Source organism: Chenopodium album, chromosome 11 (assembly GCF_948465745.1).
Source record: "Chenopodium album chromosome 11, dcCheAlbu1.1, whole genome shotgun sequence".
Classification (NCBI taxonomy): Eukaryota; Viridiplantae; Streptophyta; class Magnoliopsida; order Caryophyllales; family Amaranthaceae; genus Chenopodium; species Chenopodium album.
Genome location: NC_137844.1, coordinates 50,529,857 through 50,556,532, shown reverse-complemented (window position 1 = coordinate 50,556,532; position 26,676 = coordinate 50,529,857). Strand labels below are relative to the sequence as shown.

At 33.3% G+C, this 26,676-nt stretch overlaps 1 protein-coding gene across 1 annotated transcript; it reads right to left on the bottom strand.

Moving 5' to 3' along the window:
• Positions 1 to 3,063: 3,063 nt before the first annotated feature.
• Positions 3,064 to 13,905, bottom strand: LOC145569085 (uncharacterized). The gene is made up of 12 exons (XM_081628456.1): positions 13,584 to 13,905; positions 12,475 to 12,593; positions 12,285 to 12,391; positions 12,085 to 12,172; positions 7,995 to 8,955; positions 7,811 to 7,865; positions 7,632 to 7,713; positions 7,454 to 7,534; positions 6,206 to 6,310; positions 5,735 to 5,784; positions 5,430 to 5,550; positions 3,064 to 3,357 (listed from the first exon to the last, which is right to left on the bottom strand). The coding sequence occupies exons 1-12, from the start codon at positions 13,774 to 13,776 to the stop codon at positions 3,265 to 3,267; spliced, it is 2,055 nt and encodes a 684-aa protein (XP_081484582.1). The 5' UTR covers positions 13,777 to 13,905; the 3' UTR covers positions 3,064 to 3,264.
• Between the last annotated feature and the right edge of the window lie 12,771 nt (positions 13,906 to 26,676).

Here is a 26,676-nt window from a genome sequence, read left to right as displayed (position 1 = left end):
AATCTGTTAAACAGGTTATTTTTTTTTTCTTTCTAAATCTCTCCTTGGGCCACCAATCCACCACCATAACACCACCTGAATTGCAACCCTGCCATGGCCACCCTCACCCCCACCAAGCACAAAACTCTCCAGCCATATCGAAAAACCCTTTAACCACCTTGAAAACCCCACTCAACCCCAAGCCACGAAAAACACCACCCAGCCCCAAAAAACACCACTTAGCCCCGATACTCCACCCCCAACCCCGAATACTTCCACCCCCAGCCCGCAAAACCCCACCTAGCCCTGAACTCAACCCCAAAAAACTCCACCCCAGCCCCGAAAAACGCCACCTAGTCGGCTAGCCCCGAAAACTCCAACCCCACGGCTGAAATAACCCTAACCACCCCTAAGAACTCCTCTCTCGTCGCCATTTCTTTGTTGATGGCGGTATTTGATTTCCCCCTTTTTCTAAGGTTTCATTTAGATCTATTGTTGTTGATTTTTTTGTTTAATTGATTGCATTGTATTTGGGTGGTTGCGAAAGGGTTACAGCGAGGGAGGAGTTGGCGGATGCCGGAGCCGTCGTGGAAGGGGAAAGCGAGTGGCTATGGGGCTGCCGGGGAAGGGAAAGCAGGGTAGATTTTAATTTTAATTTTTAATAATAAAAAAATAAGACAGACCAATAAAAATTTGACACGTGGCAGACAACCTAATAAAACCGGTTACCAACTTAAGAATACCGATCAAGGATTGTTAGTGGAAGATCCATGTAAAAGGTGGGATTGTTTCTAGAATTTCAAAAGGTGAGATTGTTTATGAAAGACTGATTAAAGGTGAGATTATTAGATTCCATTTTTTTTTAGAATTGATCATCACTAAACTTATATTTTACTTGAACCCTTGTCCGGCATGGAGTAAGTTTAGCCCAATATATAATCATTAATAACGTATGTAAAATGTTAAAAACTAATCTAACTTAAATAACCCGACTTAATTCAGAATGACAAAGTGATCCAATCTAAAATTTGATTTGTGTCAACAAAAACTTAGCTTGGCTCCAAAATGATCAACCCCAACAAAAAAAAAAACCAATTAAATTGACACTTATAGTCCATAGTATCCATTGAAGCTTGTTTTTTTTTTTTTTTCCACTTATAAATGAGCCAAAACTTAGTTATATATCAAAAACTGACTACCTAAACCAAAATCAATTTTAATTGAATCATTTTGGAATCTAAAGTGGGTGGGTCCTTTCGATTTCGAAACTGGTATCAGGTTTGGGTACTTGACTTTTTTTTTTTTTTTTTTTTTTTTTTTTTTTTTTTTTAAAGAAAGCAAACCATGGTAATACGATATGACAGTAACGACGGTAAAACAAAAGGAAGGAATATTTGTACAAGTATATATAACTGATTTATTAAGCGATTAAGACTTATTATCGTCCATAGTAGTATAGTACTGACATAGTGACATTTAACAAATTTGGACTATGCCTTTAATTTAGATCATTTTAACGGTGTATTTTAACTCCTAATTTAACATATTGCTGCTGGAATCTTCATTGCCACATTCTCATCTCTTTTTCACCTTTTTAACTTTCTACTTCAACAACATACTATGTAGATCAAAAGAAAGCATAATTTATATGCTCCACATGCAAACCAATTACGAGTACTTAACGAAATACTTCCTCTATTTTTTAAGTAAATTTTTTTTATTGTCTCTCACACTATTCATATAGTAATCTTTTTGCGTTCTTCTTTGACATATTTGTTAGAGTGATCTCCATGGAAATTGTTTTTTTAAAAAAAAAAAAAAAAAACAAACAAACAAACAAACAAATTTTCACAATTATGCAACTTCTTATCAAAATTCCCTACATTTATCTCCAAACCCAATATCTACTAATTATAGGAGTGCAACGTATAAGTAATAAATAAATAAGATACTTATTACTCGATTTCAAAAATATTTCCTCAAAAAAAAAAAAAAAAAAAAAAAAAAACACTATTAAAATTTAAAACTAAGATTATTAAAGAAATAACTCACTATCAAAAGACCAAATAGTAACACTGTCTATAACACAGGTTGTAATTCAACTATTCATATATGAAAAAAAAAAAAAAAAAAAAAATGTAAAGCAACCATTCATACTGGTACATGAAGTTGCATATCCTTTTTTTTTTATGTCATACATAGTTTGTGGTTTTGAAATTTATTAGCTATCCACATCACTTAGATGGTGAGTATCATATGTTTATTTGATAAGGTTAGAAGACTTTGAACTTTAAAACTGTTGCGAGTCTTGTGACCAATAAAAAAAAAAAATCATGGACCACCCGGAAATTAAATTAAATTTCTGAGATGATAACAAGTGTAAGAAATAATCAAGTGCCAACAGAAGCAGACAAAGCAAAAGTCATGGACTCATCACTCATAGAAGATGCAGCCACAACAAGGAGCTCATACATATTGCTGCGAAATCATTCAAAGAAAACATAAACCAAAGTAGCTATAAATCCTACAGTTACCCAATGCCTCGTCTGTAAGCCAAAACATAAACCTAAGTAGCAATAAATCCTACACTTAGCCACACCTGCACCATTCCGATGAATCGGATGACAGCATGACCTTCATTTACCTAGATAAGGCTCGAGCCATAGTTGCCAAGTGACATAGTCTATTTCACGTGGATTATTCCTGAAGGATAGGGCTTTTCCTTCCAAATCATCTGCAACAAGAAGATAACATCCCGTATATATACACAAAATTTTCCCCCAACATTTATAAAATGTAGTAGTAATAGGTCACTAAGACTGTCAAAAAAACATAGATACACATAAATCTCAATAGAAATTTGAATGATGGTATTAAATTTTACAAACAGGGGTTGCAGAAAAAGGAAAAAAAAAATTATAGTGATGAAGAAAAAATTTCCTAAATAATTCAACTACTTACTCCTATAATCATTACAATACAACATGAATATAGAATACACTAAAAAAAATCAACCCTATATAACGAAATCCATTAATTTATAGCATAACTTGAAACTGGAACAACGGAACCTGCAAGAGAAAGAGAGGAAAACAAAGAGGAATTCGCATTGCAAGGCCTATGGCAATATTATACCATCATTATTTACAGCCCAAAAGCATAAAAATCAAGATGCAAAACCAATCTAGAGGGGACTTTGAATGGATACATCACATGTACTTCTATAAAAAAAAGTTAGACACAAAATTTACACTTACAATTTGACAAACTCCCCACCAAAAAATGTCACATAATTTTACAATTGGATTTATCTTTTGATTTCTGATCTTGCCTCGGGGTCGATGATGACGATGTTGCTTTTGCACTACTTCGGGGAACCTAAAACACCATCATAATTCACTTGGTCATACACTAAAACAGACTACTTAAACATAACACAAATTACATAAAAAAAGACAAGATATAAATGTAAAAAATTTACAATCAAATGGTTATAAATTTTTAAATTATCAATAACAAGGAAATTCATCTTAAGCATGATACACATATAATCTTAAATATGTTTAGTAAACCTGAATGGACAAAATACCAACATTAATTATGATTCTATTTCACAAATTGGAAGCTCCAATTTCTATGTCATCAATTACAAAATCAAAGAACTTCAAACAACACATAAAAGGGTTTTTCCTTTTCTTCTTTGGGACAAAATAAGTCAAGACAATTTACATTCAATATTCTCTCTATTCAAGAAAAATCCAAAATTTCAAAGCAAAATAAATCCTAATATGAATCTCAATGATATACTTCCTATATTCCACTTTAGTTAACATGTTTTTTTCATGTTTTCCAAAGTAAAAGTTAAATGATTAATATCTCTAATTATTTATAAGTAAAAATTATAAAAAGTTTGATATTATAAAAGTATGCTATGAGACAATGGCCGTGTTTGGGGAAAAGCTAAAAGCTAAACCCGATTGTGTTAGCTGATTGTATTAACTGATTTGACTAACTTATTTTATTAACTTATAGTAGAAAAGTGTTTGGTAAATAGCTGATTGTTTAAAACTGATTGATTATGTGAAATGGCCAATAAACTAATTGTGGGGAAGGTAGTTCATATAAGATTTTTAATTAAATGGGGGTATAAGTGTCATTTCACCATAAGAATTACATAAGCTAATTGAAAAAACTCCTAAAAGGAGCTTTTTGAAAAAGAGCTTATTTAGTGAAATAAGCTCTTTAAATAAGCTTCCCACCAAACACCTTGAATTAGCTTATTTAATAGTCAATAAGTTAATGTTGGTCAAATAAGCTAATTTTGCTCAAATAAGCACGTTACCAAACCCAGCCAATATTAACAAGATCCCACATAACTAGGTTTTATCATAACTACAAATAACAAAAGCGGGTCAAAATATTATATATGAAAGTGTAAATTGTCAAAAGGTGTCAATTAAAAAAGAACAAAGGAAGTATATGTCACTATAAATGTAAGTTGATAACAAAACATCTTTCCACATTAAATGGGAAGACCATGTATCCTTTTATATAAATATTATGTAACCAGAACACACTTCATTATATTTGTCTGGAATGAGAGCCCTCAATAGATTACATATACAAATACTCCTACACTAAAGACTAACAACTCCAACAAATAGGGAGACCATCATTTAATTACAAAAACAGCTTAATTAATAAATATTCTAAGATTTGATTTAGTCACTAACATATTTGATAATCAATGAATAAAAGTTATACTAATTTGACAACATAACAGTATAAAATGAGGTAAATCTAACCAGAGCCACATGAGTAATTTTCATTAACTATAAATCACAAAAAGAGTCAGACTAGAGTATGTGAATAATGCAAAATGTATTGCTAAAAAGAAACGGAGAAGAAAAAACTCAATCTCATGCAATGATATTTCATAAATTACAGTAATTTTGTAATTTTATAAATTGAGCATTCACTAAAGATTATGACTTGAGAAGCACTTGAATTAGATGATGGGATGAAGAAGGTAGGTGTTGAGTCTTGAGTGTCATGATAGCTTTGAGGACTTTCCTTTAATTCCGAAGGATATAGGTTACATTAGATAAACCAAATGAACATAACTATAAGGGTTAGGTTATGTCCACACGGCCATTTTAAATGAATGATTCAATTAGCACATTCAGTGAAATAAATTTTTGTCATACCTAATAGTCCAAATAGCTAGTAATTATGTTCATTTAAAAATTCTTTTTCACTACTTCAAAATCTCCTGCCAAGTTTATTGTTACCAAGCCACCACAAGAAGTTGCATATCTTGTACGGCAGGCTGTGGGGGCAATGGTACCCAACAAATTACACACTTTTGTTAGTCTATTGAGCATTAATATCAAAGATTAAACAGAGCAATCAGCTTCTTATTTTTCATCGTTATTGAATCTCCCTCTCACCTGGGGACCTGTTATGAGCCTAGAACTGCCAGCACTAGAAGCTTGTTGTGGAGGATTTCGCTGCTGCTGCTGCTGCTCAAACTCCTGTTGTTGCAAAGCGATTGCCAACTGTAGATCGGAACTATAAAGATGCACAGAAAAATATTAACCCCAAATGAAAAAGAAAAAGAAAATTTTTGACTAAAGCAACCAAACTATACTTAGCAGAATGAACAGTACAGTACAGAACAGAATGACTTATCAAATCATAAAGCACAAAAGGCTATAGGAGAAACAAAAGTTAATTATTTAGTTGGAATAATTACTTCATATTTGAGTCATTCGTCGTTGAGTTATCAATGCTAGCCAGATAGTCCTGAGAAAAAGAAGGAATTAGCAATAGAAATCACAATATGACAAGTCCTGCTCTTCAGGGAGGAATAAATCAAACATAAATGCATTCAAGCAAAACTAGTTGAATCGAATGAAAGAGAATTACATTAATACACACACACACACACACACACACACACACGTGCACTTTACCCTCATTCCATTAACACACCCCCCCCCCCCCCCCCCCCCCCTCCAGTACCATTCAAATTTAGTTTCATTTAATTGGTTTTTTACATGTATGTCCACAATGCAAGCTGGTTAAGGCTAACACTAATAGCAGGTAGCCAGGTATAAGCATATATACTTCAGGAAATAATGTATGGTTCAGTTGTACACATGAGCACAGCACGACTCAGAGAAGAAAACACAGAGATGGAAAATTCAAAGATAAAGGGACATACAGCAGTATTAGCTACAGCATTCTGTTGATCCCATGTACCATTTGAACTGCTCTCCAGCCTAAATTCCTTGAAATTACTAGTCATGAACAGTGTATCTCCATTGACCTGCAGAGATTTGTTGACATGAACATAAGTTACACTATTAGGTTAAAAAAGAGAGAAATGAGGATGGGAGGGAGAGAGCGAGCAAAAGAAGCCATGTATAGATTGACAATGAAAAGAAATGAGCAATTATTTCCTACTGCATAGTAGGATTTGCCTGCATTTGAATTATAATTCATCACCTCTTGGCTTTTGGTAATCAAAGTCTCAAAGATACGTAAATACATTCAGCAAACATATTAAAACACATTATAATTTAAAAAATATTTGAGCATCTCAGCCAGATATATAACAAAAAAAGAAAAAGGATGTCTCAAACATAGTTCCTATCACACATCATCTTTGCAACAAGATACTCTGTCATGCAGACGTAGGGCCAACAGCTCATCATTGCAACAAGATAGTTTGTCATGCATACATGATACCAACAGCATTTACCATTTTATCTTTCAAATCTTTCATATGACTGGAAATCCAGGGGATAGCATTGTTGACTGTAAAGGCAGGGGATTCCTTTGCAGATCAAATACCTAATATATCTTAGTTTTCCTCTGCTACTTACTAAATAGCTGTAAATTAAATAGTAGCAACTCATTACCCTTAACATCTAATGAGTAGTGCTTTGGCAGAAACAGCATTACAGCAGTAAGCAATTTCATGGATCAGGGCTTCATATGGCTGGCACACTCAAACCCCAACACACAACTCAAAGCCTTAAGCATACTATGATTGCAAAGCTTGCGCCTCACAAGGGTCTTCTCCCCTACTAATCATACCAAGGGGAATAACACTGCTGAAATAGAACTAAAATTTTGGGCAAACAAATAGTGTTGCATATTGTGTTTTATTGATGACCACAATTAAATATAATTCCTTTTTTCTTTTATTTATTATTATTGCATCATTATGTGTTTAACTTTACATTTGACAATGCACAACTTATACCAATAATATCTTAAAATAAAGGTTAACATTATGAAAAAATATATATCAAACTTTACATTTATATCAGAAAAGATGGTTGAGGAGTGCGTGAATAGAGTAAGAGTCCAAGTGAAACAACAGAAACAAAGGAAGCAATAAGAAAAATAAAATTAAAAATTAAAGATAAACAGATAATCCTCAGAATAGAAAACAATTTGTTACCTCATTCAACTTTTCCCAAACTAAGTCAGGCTGATTCATGTATCCTTGATCTGTGGCTAAAAGATAGAGTTCACCATCCAGCTGCAACAAGCAACAGAATAATGAAATTATCCAATGAAAAGCCAAGGACAAATAAGCAAAATTCACACTATGTGAAGATATACATATATACACAAACCTTAAACATTGTGCTGAAGTGATTATTTCGAAAAAAAACACAAAGCTTATGGTCATCGAGACCAGCTTGCAAGCAAAATAAGCTGTACAAAAAAAAAAAAACAAACTGGCATAAGGGAAAAAGTAACTTCACTCTCAAAAAGAACAGGAGCAAATCAACAATAAAAACATGCATTATACCCATAAAAAGTCAACTGGCTGGCATTGCTTTTCAAAAAGTTGTCAATAAGTTCCCCTGAAATGGAGAGGAAATACAATTACAACTTTACAAGTGGAACAAAAATAGCCTTGTGTATAGTACTAGCATGGAAATTGAAAATTAAAATTATAATCAGAAAATCACTAAATTCAAAATTAAATGTACCCTGTCTGAGTGATATTCCATGCTTGGGACTCACATCAGAGGCATCTTTAACTCCATTGTCAGCCTGTTCAGCCAAAACCACCTCACCTTCATAGACAGGTTCTCGATCTTCACAGAGTGTTTTTACTGGATCCAGTATACACTCCTCCCCTTCATATATAGGTTCACTTCCATCAAGACTCGACGTAAAAGATTCAACTGCTTCAATGCTGGGCATTGATTCACTAGATGGCTCATAATCAGCATGACCTGCAATCTGACTAGAAGTTTGTTCTAAAGATAGTTTATGCAACCCCTCACTGACATCAATTACAGGAGTAGACAAGCTTTCAGCTTCTTGATCATTTACTGTATCTTTTGCTGGAGTAGTGTTACAAAGAATCGCTGTGTCAAGCTTGCATTCTGCCAAATCATTTGACAAGGAAACTTCTCCAGGTGGAGTAGGAAATAATTGGTCATCATCTTTTTCAGATGAAACTAATTTTCTGTCAAAATGGTCATGCACTTCATCATTGCCTGATACAGAAGGCTCTACATCTAATGGTCCATTGGTGCTATGTCCTTCAGATACATGAGCAGAATTAACAAGTGACTTCGACATATGCACATTCTCATCAAAAGATATCATTACATCTCCTGCAGGGACTGCTTCTATATTAGAAGGTAGATCGACCTTCGATAATTTCAATACTTCTAACAACTGTGCCTCTTCCTCAGCATCTCCTTTTCCAAATATTTGTTGATCAGAAGCAGAACGTGGAGACTCGTCAAAAGATTTAGCCCTTGAAAGGCTAGGTGAAGGAACACCCAAGGCTGCAGTAGTTGCAGCCGCAAAATCAATGCAGTCTTCATCAGATTTATCCTTTCCCACATTCTCCATTTTCCATGTTTCCAAGGCAACAAGATCCCCCATAAGAGTGTTATAAGATTTTGATCCAATTGCTTCAGCAGTCTCATGATCCTAGCACCCATAGATACACAGACATTATGCCAAAGGGAACAAGGAAGAAGCAACAACAAAAAAATAAATCATATTTGAATCTCAAATCTCATAAAGCATCATATAGCAACTATCGTATCATCAAATGTATATACTACACATTCCCTTAAGCAATATAAACAATAGTCTTTAAAAGACTAACATTAAAGCATAATTTATAGTGTTAGACCCAAAAAAAAAAAAAAAAAAACACAGGTATAACTTGAGAGTTTCTTAATAAAAATAAAATAAAATAAAGATCCATACAATTAAAAGATAGGCTTGTCAAGAAGTGGCAGCATTGCCTTATCTGCCCAAAAGGACATTATCTACATACAAGTTACAATAATATATGTGGCCACTAGTAGATAAGGGAAAGCAAATTAAGTGCAGTCTATGTTTCATAAAATTTCCATTCCCTTGCTCCAATTTTTTCCCCTTCTAGATGGGGTTTGGGGTCCCATCACTTTGGATTTTCTTGGAGGAAAAAAAAAAAAAAAAAGAAAAGAAAACATAAGCACCAATGATCAAAACTAAAATTATACCCATGATAAAGCACCAATAGAGGTGGCCAAAGAAATTTGGCCAACAGAGAGTCCAAAAATTGCCCTTCTCACTGATCAGCACTCTGATTGTAATTTGAGATCAAACATAACCATTTCTAGTTAATTCTCAAACACCCCTATGTTGTTTGTGAGACCACTATAGCCACTTACACAATACAGGCATCTCCATGCTTGTAGGAAAAATTTGTTAACAGCAGTTTCTAATGAGCTTAAATACATGACTATCAGCTAGAAAACTGGCTTTAAACCAAATATTTGTGAGTTGAATCCCAATTCTACCAGAACCTTTCTGAAAATTCTTGGTTACAAAAGAAAGAGAGGGTGGCAGGGAGTAAAATCTGACTCAAACCGGCCCAACCAACCCAAATGGTTACTATCAAGGCTTCCATGTAAACCAATCTGAGCACGGATAGTGGGATAAGAAAGTGGGGTGGAAAGTAGTGAAATTGGCAACCTCAACGGTCATCACCCAAGAATGGACATTGATTAAACATCCATGGCCAATTGGCCAGCCCCTCTAGCCTGTTCACAAGCAATCATTGTGGATGAAGTGGCAAATGGCCTTTAGGAGAGCCAACAGCAAATGAGGTAGAGTTGTAGCATAGAACATCTCAGGGGTAGAGGTTGATGAAGGCAATTGGGGAATAGAAACAATAGCAGCCTAATGAGAAGGTGGTAAGTGGCAAGGAACAAGCTTAATGAGAAGGCGGAAAGTGGCAAGGAACAAGCCTAATGAGTAAATTAGAACCTAAACTCTTTATTTAATAGCTTACATGACTTTGTATCTTGATTACCCTAAAATTCTTCTCTTTCTCTGGTTTGAACAAATAACTCCTTAGATTAACACATTCATCACAAGTCATATTCATAGAAGCACCACAACAAAAGCAAAACAGCATATATATAAGTCATTGCCAGTATTAGACTAACACTATTAGGGCTGGCAAAAAGTGACCCGACCCGAAAACCCGACCCGAACCCGACCCGAAAAAAGCGGGTTAGGGTTGAGATTTTCGACCCGAAAAGTTAAATGGGTCGACACGAACCCGAACCCGAAATTAAATGGGTTAGGTTAAGGTTGAAAATCTCAACCCGAAAACGACCCACTTAACCCGAAATAAATTTCAGCCCAAAATCAGGTCGGGTCAACCCGAACCCGACCTGATAACCCGAACTCTTTAAGTATAAAAAAAAAAAAAAAAAAAACCGTAAAAAGCCTATTAGCCCAGGCCCAAATTCATAAAGAGGTTAGGCTTCCTTATTCAAAACCCTAAATTCATCTTCTATTTCCCCTCATTTCTTCAGCCGTTTTCCCAAACACTTCTCTCTCTTTAGTTTTCTCTCTCCTCAAAACCCCTAATTCCCTAAATCCATTCGCCGTGCTTTACCATTGTTGAATTCGAGTATTTCATCATCTCCTTCACGGCTTGACTCCTTCACTCTTCCACGAGACGCGTTCCTCAATTCCTCTCCTTCAATCATCCATCAAGGTATCTTGCTTCATAATTTATTTTCTTTTTTTTTCTAATTTTTCTGATGTTAATTTTATATTTACCTGATTTCGTTTATTTTGGTTTTTACACGCTAATTTTCGTATGTTATTACTAATTTTTGATGTTAAATGTTGTTGTTTATGTTATTATAATTCTGTTTTTGCTAATTTTCGAATGTTAATGCTAATTTTTATTGTTAAATGTTGTTTATGTTATGGTAATTCTTGCTAATATTTGTTGTTTATTTCTGTTTTTCATGAGCATGCATGTTTTAATTTAGATCTTGGCTTACTAGTTAGATCTAGTCTGATTTAGATCATATGCATGTTTTAATGTTAGTGCCTGCATATATAACTATTCTATTTTTCGGAAGTGCAATATTTGTTGTTTATTAATGTTGTTTTTCTTTATAGGTTTGGCAGCAAGAAGTAGCCACCCATAATCCCATATTCAATTGGAAATGTTGTGTGAACAATTTTGAAGCTTGAGGTGGTGTCCGTGGTGAACAAGGATGTCAGGCACAACATCGCTCGATCTTAATCCAAATGAAAAATCTATTGCATTTTCTATTATTGTTTGAGGACTGTAATTTGTGTTATAAAAAAACTTTGTTTGTAATAGTTAATTAGGATTGTTACTTTGTTAAACTACGCCATTTAATTTTGGTTTGATTTAAAACGCTTAACCCCTGAACAACTAGTGTTTAAAAATGAAAACAAAAGTATTCAGGTCAATTTTGGGTTAACCCGAATCTGAATATATCAGATTTGGGTCGGGTTAATTTCAGGTCAAAGAGACCTGATTTTAACCCAAATAAAAAATCAAGTCAAATAAGGTCAATTTCGGGTTGACCCGAACCTGAAAATATCAGGTTCAGGTTGGGGTTTTCAACCCGAAAAGTTAAATGGATCAGGTTCGGGTTGGGGGGTAGCTGACCCGAAATCAAGTGACCCGAACACGAACCCGACCCGACCTGATCCGTTTGCCAGCCCTAAACACTATGCCCTTAAAAATCATCCATGCATAAAATATCCACAATAAAAGAAGCATACCTGAGGATCAACTAACCAACCATGATACAATGGGATACCCAGAAGATCAAATATTGCACACTCTGGAGTAAACTCAAAAGCATCAATCCTGTGAAATGCAGGCCAATTAAATTAATGAAAAATAAGAGAAGACCAAGGCATAAGAAAACCCAAGGATAATCATTACCATGATCAACTTGTAAAAAGAATAAAAATCAGACCTATCAAATTTGACATTTACATCAATGCCAGTCGTAAGCCGTGGCAGCAAGTTTATCGCATCAGAAATATTTTGTTGTTGGTTTTCAACATAACCTGCATCTTTATTCTGCAACCCATTGAGTTAGTTATTACTACCAACAAACACAAATTGCAAAAGTGATTTTGAAATCATACAGGCAAGATATTTACATTGTTATTGCTGTCTGAATCAAGCAATCTCTCAGCAACTAATGAAAGTAGCTTCTCCTGTGAAACTTCACTTACATCAGCACTCAAATTCAATTCATTCCTCAACAGAAGTACATTACCTACATAAGCCCAAAACACCTTATCAGTAAAATTAGGGCTTCTTCATACTTCAGCATAAAAATGCCATATACCAACATCTCCTCCTCAAAGATTACAGTGGCAGTTATATATCCCCGTTATTTTCCATAAATTTCAGCAAGTAGCTATGTACATATTATTTCAATAGAATACATTAATTAACATAATTCGTTTGGCTCATGTCATGGGATGTGACGAAGTTTTATACTGGCTGTCACTGGCCTACCGTAACCCTCCTCCTTTATCCAGGCTTGGGACTGGCAGCGGGAAACCCACTGGCGGAGTTATGTTGATGACTACACGGAATAATCAAATTTGGTTCATGTTAGCCGACCCCACTTTTGGGATTAAGGCTTTGATTGATTGATTGATTGATTGACATTAATTAACATAATTCACATTCAAGAAACTCAATTCTAAACTAATTTTTTTCCTATTCTAATATGAAAGTCAAAACCAATTTAAACATTGACATAATCATCAGTATTCCACATTAGAAAAACTCTGTTCACATCAATACTCCAATGCTCGACTAAAAGGCGCCACAAACATAAGCGAATCCTAATTTTACAAATTCTTCAATCAAATCACTTTGCCAGTTTTCTAACAAACATCAAGATTCTCACTCAATAGCTTAAACTCCGCCAATTCAAACTTACGACATAATCGACATCCGAGAACAAGCAATTCATACATTCACCACACAAAATCAAAGAAAACGTCCTTATTACACAACTCAATCAACCGCGAAAATTCCTTAATCCTAACCAAAACAACAACAAAACCTAATCACAAACACAGAAATCAACAATTGAAAACAACAAACAACTTCCAAAACAAGCATTTCAGATCAGAAAACAAATTTAGGTTTCCGGCGAAAATCACACAAGTCTTGAACCAAATCGATTCAATAAATCCAATCAATCAACAAAGAAAAACACGAAACCCTAGAAATGGAGGAGAGAGATTACAGATAGCGATGAGAGGACAAGGTCCATTGTCGTTTTGAAGAATAATAGGAGTAGAACGACCGAAGAAATTGATTGTCTTGGTTTTGTGAAGAACACTTTCAGAAGCAGTTTCATCTGAAGATTGTTGTTGTTCTTGAGGTTGTTGTTCTTGAGGTTGTTGTTGTTGTTGTTGTTCATCCGAAGAAGAAGCCATGGCCGACCTCTGTGGTGTTAGCTTAGGAGGAGAGAGAAAAAAAGAGAAAAAATGGTTTTAAATTTTTAATGTTTATTTATGTTAGTAGTGGATTTTGAAAGAAAGGAAAGAAATTGAATTGAAATGTTCAAGTTTAAAGTGTTTTTCCGTGATTAAAGTTTGGCTCTAAAATAAAACGAGTTTGTAGTACGTGCGGGTTTGTGTGAGAGAGTCCCGGGTAACAACCAGTTTTGGTAGTACCTCTTTCGAGTGTTTGACCGATTATGAAATGGAAAGATATACAAAATGAATAAAATTACGTTATAATTTCGTAATATTGTAAATATTGATGTATTTAATTTAGAGACTAATTGAAAATTTGTTTAATTACTACATAGACAATTTTGTAAAAATATAATAGACTGCTTGAAAATCATAGTCAACTAAAGAAATAAGTCACAAACTTTGTAGTCTATATATAGAAAACTTGAATGGAAGAAAATTCATTTGTTTCTGGACAGTCTTTATGTTGAAATATGACAAGTTTATTGAAAGTTATGTTATGTCATTATACTCTTATTCTAATATCAATCCTTCCTTAGCAATTAAGTATTGACTATTAGGTTTGGTAGTTGTATTTAGATAATTGTATCATTCCCAACTTGCCATTATCATTCATAAGTAGGGGTTAAAGTCTTGGTTGATACTGAAAAATGAGACTATATTTTGTTTTTAGCTTTCTGTGTGCTATAAAACACTTGAGAAAATTGAAGGTATTGTAATACAAGAGATTACTTGATATGAAATATTAATCAAAGAGGAGAAATATTGAATAAACAAATACCGTATAAAAATGTAGATAAAATATTATTTCACTAGCATAGTGCCCGTGCATTGCACGGTTTATAAATCAAATCATTAATTTTTTTGACAAAAGCATGATTGATCCCGTAGGGAAAAATGCTAAAATAATTCAATTAGTAATAAGGGCTTATTTTCGCTAACAATTAATTATTAAAATTTTGTTCAGTTGCAATAATGGCTGATACGTAAATAAGTTAAAGAAAGATGTGATTTGAGTAGTATTTTATGTCATTTGCAATTCTTTTCTTTTATTCCCTATTATTTTTTATAATGTTATTTATTATAATTGAAAATTAAATTAATTATTTTGCTCCACATAACTACGTAAGAGAAGTAGAGGAAAAACTAAATTTACTTTTCATACAATCCGCACATGATTATAGAAGAACAGTAGAAGAAAAACTAAAATATACTTGTCATACCATCTGTTCTGTATCTATACAATCAAAAACCTGTTTTACCCGTCAAATTCACTATCTACAAACACAATACTAATCTTACATCTTATTCACCGCCATATTTTACGGTTATTTAACCTAAGCATTGTGTCAAAAACTATTGCATAATATCCATATAATTAATCAACAACTGATGATTGAATATACAACACAAATATATAGATATGGTTATTGATAAAGTTTATATGATTAAAAAAAATATTTATTAAAATAATAAGGATAAAAGACATGTAATAAACAATCATGTATGTGAATATGTAATGCATTTTTTTACGGACATGTATTCTTATACAGTAACTATGAATGTTATAAAACTCATACAATTACATATTAAATTATTTAAATTTTGAATATGAGCATTACAAGAGTAAGAAAATATGAAAATTTAATGGTTATAGAATGAGAATATTTTTCATATAAATTTCATTGATATTATCTATGTTAAAACCAAAAAACATTTTATATATGCATCATTTTTTGGCATAGTTTTGCTTAGTATACTTGTCTTCCCTTAATTGTAGGAAATTAGACCTACTTTATAGCTTACCATACGTAGCTTACAATGTATATAATGCCTTTGATAGACTTGTTAACATTTACCGAATTATATTCTTTCATTATAAACATAATATTCTAGGGAGAATATGAATTACCATACATGCATATATTATTTTGATATTTTTTATACTAAGATTTTTTTTATTCTTATGTAGCTATTATTATTTACGTATACTAACATATTTCATGATACTTTTCTTAATATACCTTGCATGTGTATATATCTATTACTTTACTATAATAGACTTTACTATAATAGTTTATGTATTTATTTAGAATAAAATGTACAGATTTTTTTTTTATATACATATGGAAATATAATAAATGTATAATAACAATAATAATAATATAATAATATAATAATAATATAATAATAATAAATTAATAAAAAACAGCGAATCATAATGAGACATTTGTCAGTCTCACATTGAGGCGCTTGTCTTTTAGTATAGTATATAGATAGATTGTTATATATATATTTTTTTTCCCTTTAGGATAACATTAATTTTAAAAATTTGAGTTTTTTTAACAAGAGTTCACTTATGTATGTTTAGTTTTTCCTTATTTGTAACCAAATGTGCTTGGTGGAGAATTTACCTTGCCTTTTCCTATGCTCTGAAGCGTTGATTAGTGTAGTTAAGCTACTGACGAAGGAAGAAAAAAATGTAAAGCGGCCTAATAACGTAGGTGTGAATGTGTGATGATATGCCATCAATTTGTTAGGCTAGGGTGCAAGACTGATTGTGCCATTGGGCTGTCCAATACGGAGTTATAATTATTGGGCAATACAAGCTTAGCTCCGTATGGAGTATTAGAGACCCAATTTAAGTAATTAAAAAAAAAAAAAAAAAAGCGAATTATGGGCTACATTTGTCAACTGGATGTGATGGGCTGGCCTTGACCCAATAACACATCAATACTATTACTTTAAAATTACTATTACTTAAAAATAAGAATGTTTAAAAGAAATCTATAGTGCCACGTCATCTTTTTTGTTTTTGTTTTTTTTTTGTTGGTTAGGAAGCAGTTATCCTCCATAATCTTCAGTTTTTTTTTTTAAACAGTCTTTTTCAGTTTCATTCACACGACGCTTCGTCATTTTATATATGCATCATCTCCTTTGTTTTTTCTTTTTAATTTTGATAGTTTCTCCGTAGATTCTCATATTAATTGATTCCAATATCCCAATTCCAAATCCTTATCAATCCGCTTACTTTCTTCTCACGATCTGTCTGATATCTCAAGGTTAGTTGTAAGTTTGTTATTTCCCTTCCCCTTAATTTCTCATATTAGATCGGTTTTTGTGTTTTAATGTTGTCCAAACTGTGATGGTGTTGAGGCTACGATTCTTCAATTTATTGATTAAAAGGTGGTTTAAGGGTACAGGTCTATAATATATGAATTTTTTATGGCAAAGTTTATGCTCTCATTAACTGGTAATGATTTTCATTTTTCTTCCCCAATTCAAATTTTATTCCCCAATTCAAATTAAGGTATGAATTTAATTTTCATTTTCTCCTTAGTCCTTACTACCTTTAATTTCAGTTTTTATTAAACAACCTCTCATAATTCTCTTTCCTTCTTTGTTGCTCACCAAATTAATTTATCTTCCCCGTTTCTAAATATTAGAACCAAGTCATATTCTGAATTTACTTTTCTCTTTTTTGCTTTAAGTGAACTATAAACGAATCATTGGAAATGAATTCAACTTTTTTTTTTTTTTTTTTTTTTGCAGCAATTTATACTAATTTCGTAGTTTTTGTGATAAGTTGCAGCAATTTACATTTATTTTTTGGAATGATCTACAAATTTTAATTAAGATGTCAATTTCATGATCAAAGTGTTGAATTTGTTGAGTTTATAATTTTAATTTAAAATGTAATAATATGAATTTTGTGTTTTATTTTTCCCAAATAAATTTTCAGAATTCTTTTAAGAAGTTTTGGGTCTTCAAGTTTGTGGGATTGTATGACACCTGCTATTAAGGTTCTTGATTGCCTTGGTAGAGATGAATTGAAGAACATTTATGGTGAAAATTTTTGTCTCCTCCTTATACTCTCTTACAAATATGCTTGTAGTCATTTTCCTTTCTTTGATATTCATATATTCAAGTCATGGTATACATAAAAATTTAACGGTTTTAAACATACTGATCAAATTATTGAAATGGTGTTAATTTACTTATCTTAGTATTATGTTTATCTGATGTTTTTTTAGCTCAAATGGTTACATGGAGAATTATGTTCTGATTTAGTACTATCAGACACCAGAAATTTATATTGCTTTTTAGTCAATTATAAGAAAGCCAAGAGGTATCAATGTAGAAGATATATATACTACACCAAACTTAGCATATGTATAATACTATCTGTTTTATTAGTTGGGTTGGGTTAAATATGTCTTTAAACTTATTTACTTGATTAGTGCATTGTTATATTAGAGGCTATGTCTGCAAAAACTCTATTTGGTGTTATTTTAAGGAGCGGAAAGAAACCTTGCTCTTTTACAAAATAAGTTCAATCTCTTTTACTATTAGTTATATTTGGTTTACACGACATCATTTTGCTTCTGCATTTACTTTTTACATTTAGTTTCACATTTAATTTTTTCCAATTGATGTTTTTATATACAGCTTTGGATTTCACATAAACAAGAAACTGAAGAAAAATGGCCAGATCAAATGAGAACAGTCCATCAATACGTCGCTAAATTGTTTATGTTCATCAATTGGCACCTTTTCTCAATTTGTTTCATTGGTGTACTACTTTTACTCCAACATTACCCTGCATTAACTATATATTCTGCTAAATTAATAGTAGCCTACTAGCTCAATTGGTAGAGCATTGTGCAATTGTACAAAGGGTATGGGTTCAAATCCCACGTAGGTTTATGTATTGGCTAAAAACCTAAATCTAATTTCTCTTACAAAGCCAAAAAGACTATCATAAGCCATTACAAAAAGATTCAATAATTACATAGAAGCTTGTAAAACATTTCTAAATAAGGAAATGAAGCAAATATTTAAAAATTGTAGGAAAAGAAAAGTGGAGCAAGTATTTAAAAACAGAGGGAGTATTAATGTTGTGTGTCAAAAAAAAATTTTATTAATGTTTATTTTATTGTCTATTAAAAAAAACAGAATTAATAACATTATGTATAAAGTTTATTTTAAATAAACAAAAACTACAATACAAAAACCAGCCGTGCATTGCACGGATTTAAAACTAGTTCCTCTTAAAAAAAAAAAAAAAAAAAAAAAAAAAAAAAAAACTCAATCAAATATAGACAGTCTAATTTTCAATGTTGATTTATAATCATAATTTAGCGTCTTTAGGTAGCATTTGGATATCTAGAATTCATTTCATATTGTTGAATCTAATTCTAGAATTTTAAAATCTAGATTTCAATTCCAATTTCTAGGTTTGAAAAACTTGAGAATTTTAAATTTGGAATTTCAATTTCTAAAAAACTGTTTAGGAAAACATAAAATTCAAAAATTTGGGAAAAGGAAACGAGCCTTAGGAGAGAGAAAATCATTTTTCTACTTAAGCTGAAGATTTTAAATGAGCTTGCCCCATTTACTCAACAATTTCATCAAACTATCATCAAATGTGGAGCTCACATTCATGAAAAAATTATTGATTTATTTACAAAAATGCATTTTTATTTGATATGACACTTGTAATTCATTAGTCTTGACTTAATCCTTTAAATGGTTGGATTTGGCCCAAATACAGATGTTTAAATGCTTGGATTTGGCCCAAATACAGATCCAATTTCTTGCGTTATCCAAACAAGAAATTTGGCCCATATTAGAATTTCAAATGAAATTGACATTTCCAAACAGGCTATCAAGGTATTAGGTGAGGTCATTTACTCTAATTTTTTATTTTTCATATTGCTAAGTTTAACTTAGTAGTTATTACAGAGTAGTTTGTATTTGGAGCACTAAGAAGCATTTGACTTTTGACATTTACAAATTACAATAGTAAATCCTTCACTCATAAACTAGGGAGCAATACGAATTAACTATTACCACTCTTATATTCTTGTATCTAATTATGAAATTAGGAGTGGTTGTTGTAGAAATGATATAAAAAAGATTGTTATCTGAATTATTGAAGTATGTTACTTAATTTACGTAATATATACTCCGTATGTATGTAGATACACATAATATGAACTTTATAGAGAAATGAAAAAAAGCACTCATTAAGGCACTATGAGGATTGCATATACAGTACAAACTCCAAAATTTTTTTGTGTTTTCAACAACGTTAACAATGAACGTCTCAACTTTTCTGGCAGTGTGAAAGCTAAAATAATACTTCGTATAGATTTATATGTGTAATGCTTTTTTATGCTTGATCAACTTGGTTTAGAGCTTGCTTTTTTATCCTTTTGCAACTTCCTTACAACTCTTCCACTTTTCTAACTTTTTTTTTTTTTTTTTTTTTTTTTGACAAAGAGTACTATTAATGAGAAGCAAGATTACAACCTAAACTAAGTAAAGAAAGCAGAATTACACGGTAGAACATTGGGGGTCGGACCATAAAACTTCTTACGTCTAGGAAACCAAGTGTACTCGGTGGGCCATGATACTATTCTTTTAGAGCCACTTAACCTGCAAAACAAAGAGTTAATAAAACATGTTGGAGACCTACTTTGCAGAGTGGCATATTTCCTTCTAAACCTGGGACGGGAAGGCGAGACAAAACCAAACATTAAATCCGAGGAGGAAGTTCTTGGGTGGACGGGAGTCTGCAAAGGGGAAGAAACAGGCGAAACTGGTAGGAGTGTTGACGCAGCTTCACACGAGGACTCGAGACCTGCCATACCTATGGATGGATCTTCTTGCATCAAATCTGGAGTTGTTTCACACCTATCGTGCCCTTCCACAGGGGGTTGACTAAACTCCATTGGTGGAGAAACTTCTTGAGATTCACCACTGTCCATCTTATTTAAAGGATTGGCTACTCGGATGGTAATGAAATTCTGATGGCGAGAACAAAAGTATTGTACTGCTCGCCCTTTAGAAATCGCTCCATACATTGTTGGAGTGATACGCAAATAGGAATCATTTCTCTTCCGGCTTAAGAACCGAAAACCCGACCCTGTCAGATTTGGGTTTTTTGTTTTTGAAGTGCCCTTCAAAACACAATTGGTATCAATAACGTTGGGCCTAGGATCTTGGTTGGTAGGGTTGACTTTACCCGCCGAATCCAAAGAATTGCCACCAACGTCCTTTTCCATTTTGGTGTCGTCCTTCACACCTGAACACCTACGAACATGACCATCTACACGACCATCTCCTTCCTTCCTTTTCCCTTTTTTTTCCTAACTTCCTACCATTATCTTCCTTCCCACAACGAACATAATCTCTAAACTTTTCATCTTTCCTTGTTACCGCTAGTGCCTCATCAACAAAATCCGGAGACCAACCCAATAAGGATATCACCTCCTTTAGTTTTTGTTGGGACTCACTATTATTGGGATCTATTTTAAGGGCTTGTGCAAGGTCCATGAAAGCTAAGGTTGGTTTATTTAGCCCTAACGCTGCAATCGCCCTTCTATAGTAAGCTTTCACATTAGTAGTATCAAAGCACAAAACCGCTGAACATAATTGACCCACTCTATCATAGTCTTTTACCTTGATGAAGCAAGCACCCAAGTTCAGATTAAGGGACACAGCAGTGCCCGAAAACATCAATTTATCCTCTTCACTAGAGACTGAAGCAAAAGACAACAATTTAAGAGCAAGAGAGTATTTTGCAATAGCAGACCCTAATTGATTATGCTTGTAGAACATGTTTCCCTCATCTTTTAAGCTCTTAACAAAATTGAAAATCCCAAAAGGATTCTCCAATTGCCCAACTGAAAATTCTAACTCATGAGAAGAGACATCATTCTCTTCAACATGTGAAATACACAACATACCCCTTAGTTCCTCAAAACTAGCCATAAATATAGAAGCAAAACAGATTAAAACAATAAAGGAAAGCAGAAAACTAAGCCAGGCCACTAGGCTTCCCTGTAATTACACAAAAGGTAAAAACCATACCGGAGAGAAGAGAAATCCGGCAAACAGAAGAAACCCAACCTTATTGCCACTAATTGAAGGGTTCCAGATAACGGTGACGAGTAAAATAACGGCCGGGCTGAACCGCCAAAGGGAACCCTGTAATTGTCACCAACTGACCAAAAAAACAAAAGTTAAAAGGCAAAAAAAAGGTGATAGACGAAAGGATTGAGCTCGCCGGGGACGGCTAGGCGAGCCGCGCCAGTCGCCGGCGAGCTGTGGCTGGGAAAAGTGGGAACGGTGGAAGCGGTGAAAGGGATAAGAATAGGGGTATCAAGTTTCTAGAGAGAGAAGCCTACAATTATCTTGTTTAGGAGTTTTCTAACTTTTGTTCAATGATCATCATCATGACCATTAGCTTTCCTTTAATGTGGAGTTTACTTATAGTACTTAACTATTGCATTGGTTTGTATCTTCTTTCCCGTAATGAATCAAATAGATAATTCATTGATATAGCCCAGCTCTTGATACTTCTTCCACTTTATATTATCTGATTTTCAAGCTAGGCTCTTCTTCCTCTTTTATTCTCTTTACAATTTTTTGAGCATAAAGTTTATGTGACTCTAACCTTTTACACTAAAATTAATCCCTGGTTTGTATAGGCGAATGTACACATCCGTTCCAAAAATAAAAGGAAAGAACTTTTATAGAAATGTAATGAACATATATCTATAATGAAAATTTCATATTGTTTAAATGTAAAGAAAACATACATCTTTTGATAAACTATTTTAAATGTTCATGTTCTTTTGATTGTAAGTGTAATGTACTTTTATTATCACATAATATTCATTGCTTATTGTGAAATGTTCTATAATTTTTGTCTTTAGATTATGGTGCGTAAATATAAATAATGCTCATTATATAATATTATCATGTTCTTTATTAATATTATGGATGTTCTTTAGTTTTGAAAATTAATCATCAATAGAAAGGAGGTCCCAAAACGATATCATTATCAAATAGAAAATAATATTCAATTAATAAATAATTAGTTATTAAATGATAATTAATGTTTAAGAAAATGTAGAATTAATAAATGATATTCAATTTTAATATTATAATAATTAAAAATGGCGTTAAAACTAATTAAAGAATATACTTCCTATATCCTTTTATTAAGAGCCTTATTCCATTTTTGGGTCACCAAAATTAAGAGTCTATTTCCACTTAAAGGTTGTACTTTTTGACAATACTCTGTATTATTTTCTTTTTGATGATTTGTCATCTTTTTTTTTTTTTTTTTTTTGTACTTTTGACATCAATTCCCAATGCTTTCTCTCATCCTCTCATCAATAATTTACAACCACTTTTATTTCCATCTATATTAGGGGTGGCAATTCGGGTCAGTAGGTCGGGTTCGGGTCAGATTTTGGGTCGATTTCGGGTTATGCTTAGAAACAATAAAAAATAGTGTAAAACTTAATATTAAATATGAAATTTTGGTCAAATCGGATCGAATTCAGGTTGTTCGGTTCGGGTTTCTCTCAGTAACTTCGGGTTGGGTTCGAGTCGGATTATCAGGTTAGATCAGGTCAGGGATTACCAGCTCTTGTCTATATCTCTCTAACCTCGCATGCATATTTGTACTCCCAACTAAACATGGGCACGGGCCGTGCCCGTGCCGCCGCGGGCTGTGCCGGAGTGGCGGCCGTGCCGTGCCGTGCTTGAAATTGGCACACCCCAGCCCACGGCACGGCACGGCCCACGTGCCTAGCGGGCCGTGCCGTGCCGGGCCGCGGGCCAAACCGTGCCTACCTTAATTTTTTTTTTTTTTTTAAAAAAAATAAATGTTAAAAAAAAAAAACGAATTAAAAACAAAAATGCATATAATAAAAAAAAAATACTAGTGCGATAATCCGAAAACACAAAAAATTGAAGAATAACTTATTTTATTATATGACGGTAGCCGGTACGAATGTACGATAATTCAATAATACAAAATTACAAAATAAGTAATGATAATTAAAAATCGTACAATAGTGTATGAATATTGAATAACTTCATTTATTATACGGAATACGAAGTTCGATAATACAAAAAGAATACAATATTGTATAATGTAAATATGTAATCATGTAATTATTATTGGTCGTCTTCGTCTTCGCCTTCGTCTTCATCTTCGTCTTCGTCTCCTAGAGGTTCAAGGTCATCCGCCAATTGAGTGGATTGAGAAGTATGAGAACTAAAAGAAGTCGACGTTCCTTCATCGTCGTCGTTTTGTGCATAAGTACGATCTTGAGAACGAGTTTCGGCATCCAACCAATCCTTGAAGCAAACACACATTTCAAGTGTTTCGGGTTTTAGTCTTGTTCTTCTATCGTCTAGAACTCTTCCCGACGCACTAAAAGCTCTTTCGGAAGCAACGGAGGAGACTTGGATAGCAAAAATATCACGAGCCATTGCCGACAAAATTGGATGTTTCACGGCTTGTGATTTCCACCAATCGAGGATGTCGAGGCCAAACTTCTCTTCATCGTCCATGCCTTTCATGAAGTCGTAACTTAAGTACATTTGCAACTCCGAAACATCGCTTTGTGTTCTCCTAGATGATGATGATTCTGTACCTGAATACTTAGACATGAAGTTAGCAGCTTGTGCAAATAAACCTTTGGCCCGTTTACTTACATTTTTGGATGTTTGAGAAGGAGCAAATCGAGACACGGTTCCATATTTACTTTCATAAACATTATATAAATTAAAAAACTCATCCGTCACCTTATTCTTAAAAGTTTCAACATCATCTTCAAAATTCATGTTACTATAATAAATATCAATTAATAAAAAGGTGCCATCATATTTTTGTCTAGGATCTAAAATAGAAGCAAAAATATAAATCATAGGAATATCGGTGTAATATTTACGCCATTTATCCTCCATGGATGGAAGATATCCACGATAAACATGTTGTGATCGGTGTTCCGCAAAAAGTTGTGCAAGTAAACATGCATTGCTAAGAAAAGAATGAGCACAAGGATTATATACAGAAGAAAAACAATGTGTCATACCATATAGTAATTGTAAAAACTGCATATATTTTTCACAATTAGCCCAATCATCTTCAAGTAAAGCATTTTGTGGAAATTTCATATTATAAAAAAGTGTTAAATGAACCTTGTACTCGATTGCCCGACTCAACATTTCATAGGTGGAGTTCCACCTAGTTGGACAATCCGGTGCTATTTTTATGGTTTTTATCCGTTGTTGCCTGCAAAAACCTTTCCATTCTTGATATCTCATGTTAGAGCTATTAATAGTGCAAATAGCATTCCTTATTTTGTGATAAAATGGACCAATTGCTTGTGTTCCATCCTTCACACACAAGTTAAGAACATGACAAATGCATCTAACATGAAGTGCATCTCCATCTAATATAACATCGTTCAATTGGGATTTGACCAAATTCGCACTATATGTCATAGAAGTTGCATTATCGAAAGTCATAGACATGATTTTATCCCTAAGACTATATGCATCAATAGCTTCCATTAAATGATGTGAAATGTTAAGACCGGTATGAGGGTATTCAAGCATTTTGAAATGAATGATGCGTTTTTGTAACATCCACTCATTATCTAACCAATGACAAGTAACACATAAATAGTGAAGTCCGTACCCACCATCCCATGCATCGGCGGTTAAAGAAACTCTACTAGGAAGATTAGCTAATTCATTTACTAATTTCAATTTGTACTCTAGATAAGTCTTCATGGCAGCAGATCGAACGGTTTTTCGGGAGATTTTTTTGTGTTTTGGTTGTAGTGCTCGGTTAATATAGTTGTTGAAGGCATCATTTTCGGCGAAAAGAAAAGGTTGTTCTGCATGTACAATCATTCTCCCAAGTTCATCCCTATCTCTCTCGTAATTGTAAATGAAACCTTGTGGATGGAATTGAGAAATTTTAGGTTGGGTTGGATCACTAGATGGTCCACCACATTTTTTTGTATGTCTAGTAAGGTGTCCCGTCCCTCCCTTGGTATCGGCCGAGAAAATTTTACCACAAGTCCGACACTTGCATTTTTTTCCATCTTTACTTAATTGATAATGTGCCCAACATTCACTCTTTCTTTTGGTTTGAGCAAAATCCTCTTCGGTACACCACTCTAATATGTTAGGATTTTGGGTGGATGGTTCACTCGACCCGGAGGCTTGTGTTTGGCTACCTTGGGAAGGAGGAGGAGGAGGAGGAAAAGGAAATTCATATTGTTGAAATTGGGTTTGTTGAAATTGGGTTTGTTGAAATTGGGTCCAAGGAGCCATATCATCCATTTGTTCTTGCCCTCCCGTGTTTTGGGGATGAAAGAAAGGGGTGGAAGTGTTTGGAAAGGGCATGTTAGAAGAGGGAAAGGGCATGTTAGGGGGGGGGGGCATAGACATTGAAGTGTTTGGGTTTGGTGATTCCCTACGTTTTGACTTGGCTTTTCTAGAGTAGGAGGAATCGTTCTGGTTTGATGCCATGATTAATTAATAATAATAACACAACTAACAATAACAAAGTAACAATTAACAACAATGAGATCAATGAGAATTAATTAGTAAGTAGTTTTTATATAAATTAAATTTTCAAAAATAATTATAATAATAGTAGATTACTTGGATCAATGAGATCCCAGGTAGGAGAGGTTAGGAGCGACGTTGTCCAGAGCCCAAATCCCGCCTTAGACAGATTTCAACAATCCAAATAACCCACAATTAAAATAGAAAGTAGTTTTTATATAATTAAGTAGTTCCACGTATACAACAACAACAATAATAATAATAATAATAATAATAATAATAATAATAATAATAATAATAACAATAATAATAACAATAATAATAACAAATTAAAATAAAGTTGAGTTAGATCTTACAATGACGCTTCAATGCTTTCCCAAATTTATAATTTCTCGAACTTATAATTTCCTGAAATTTTAATTTCCCGAATGTAAATATAACAATTTTTTTTTTTTTTTTGGTAGT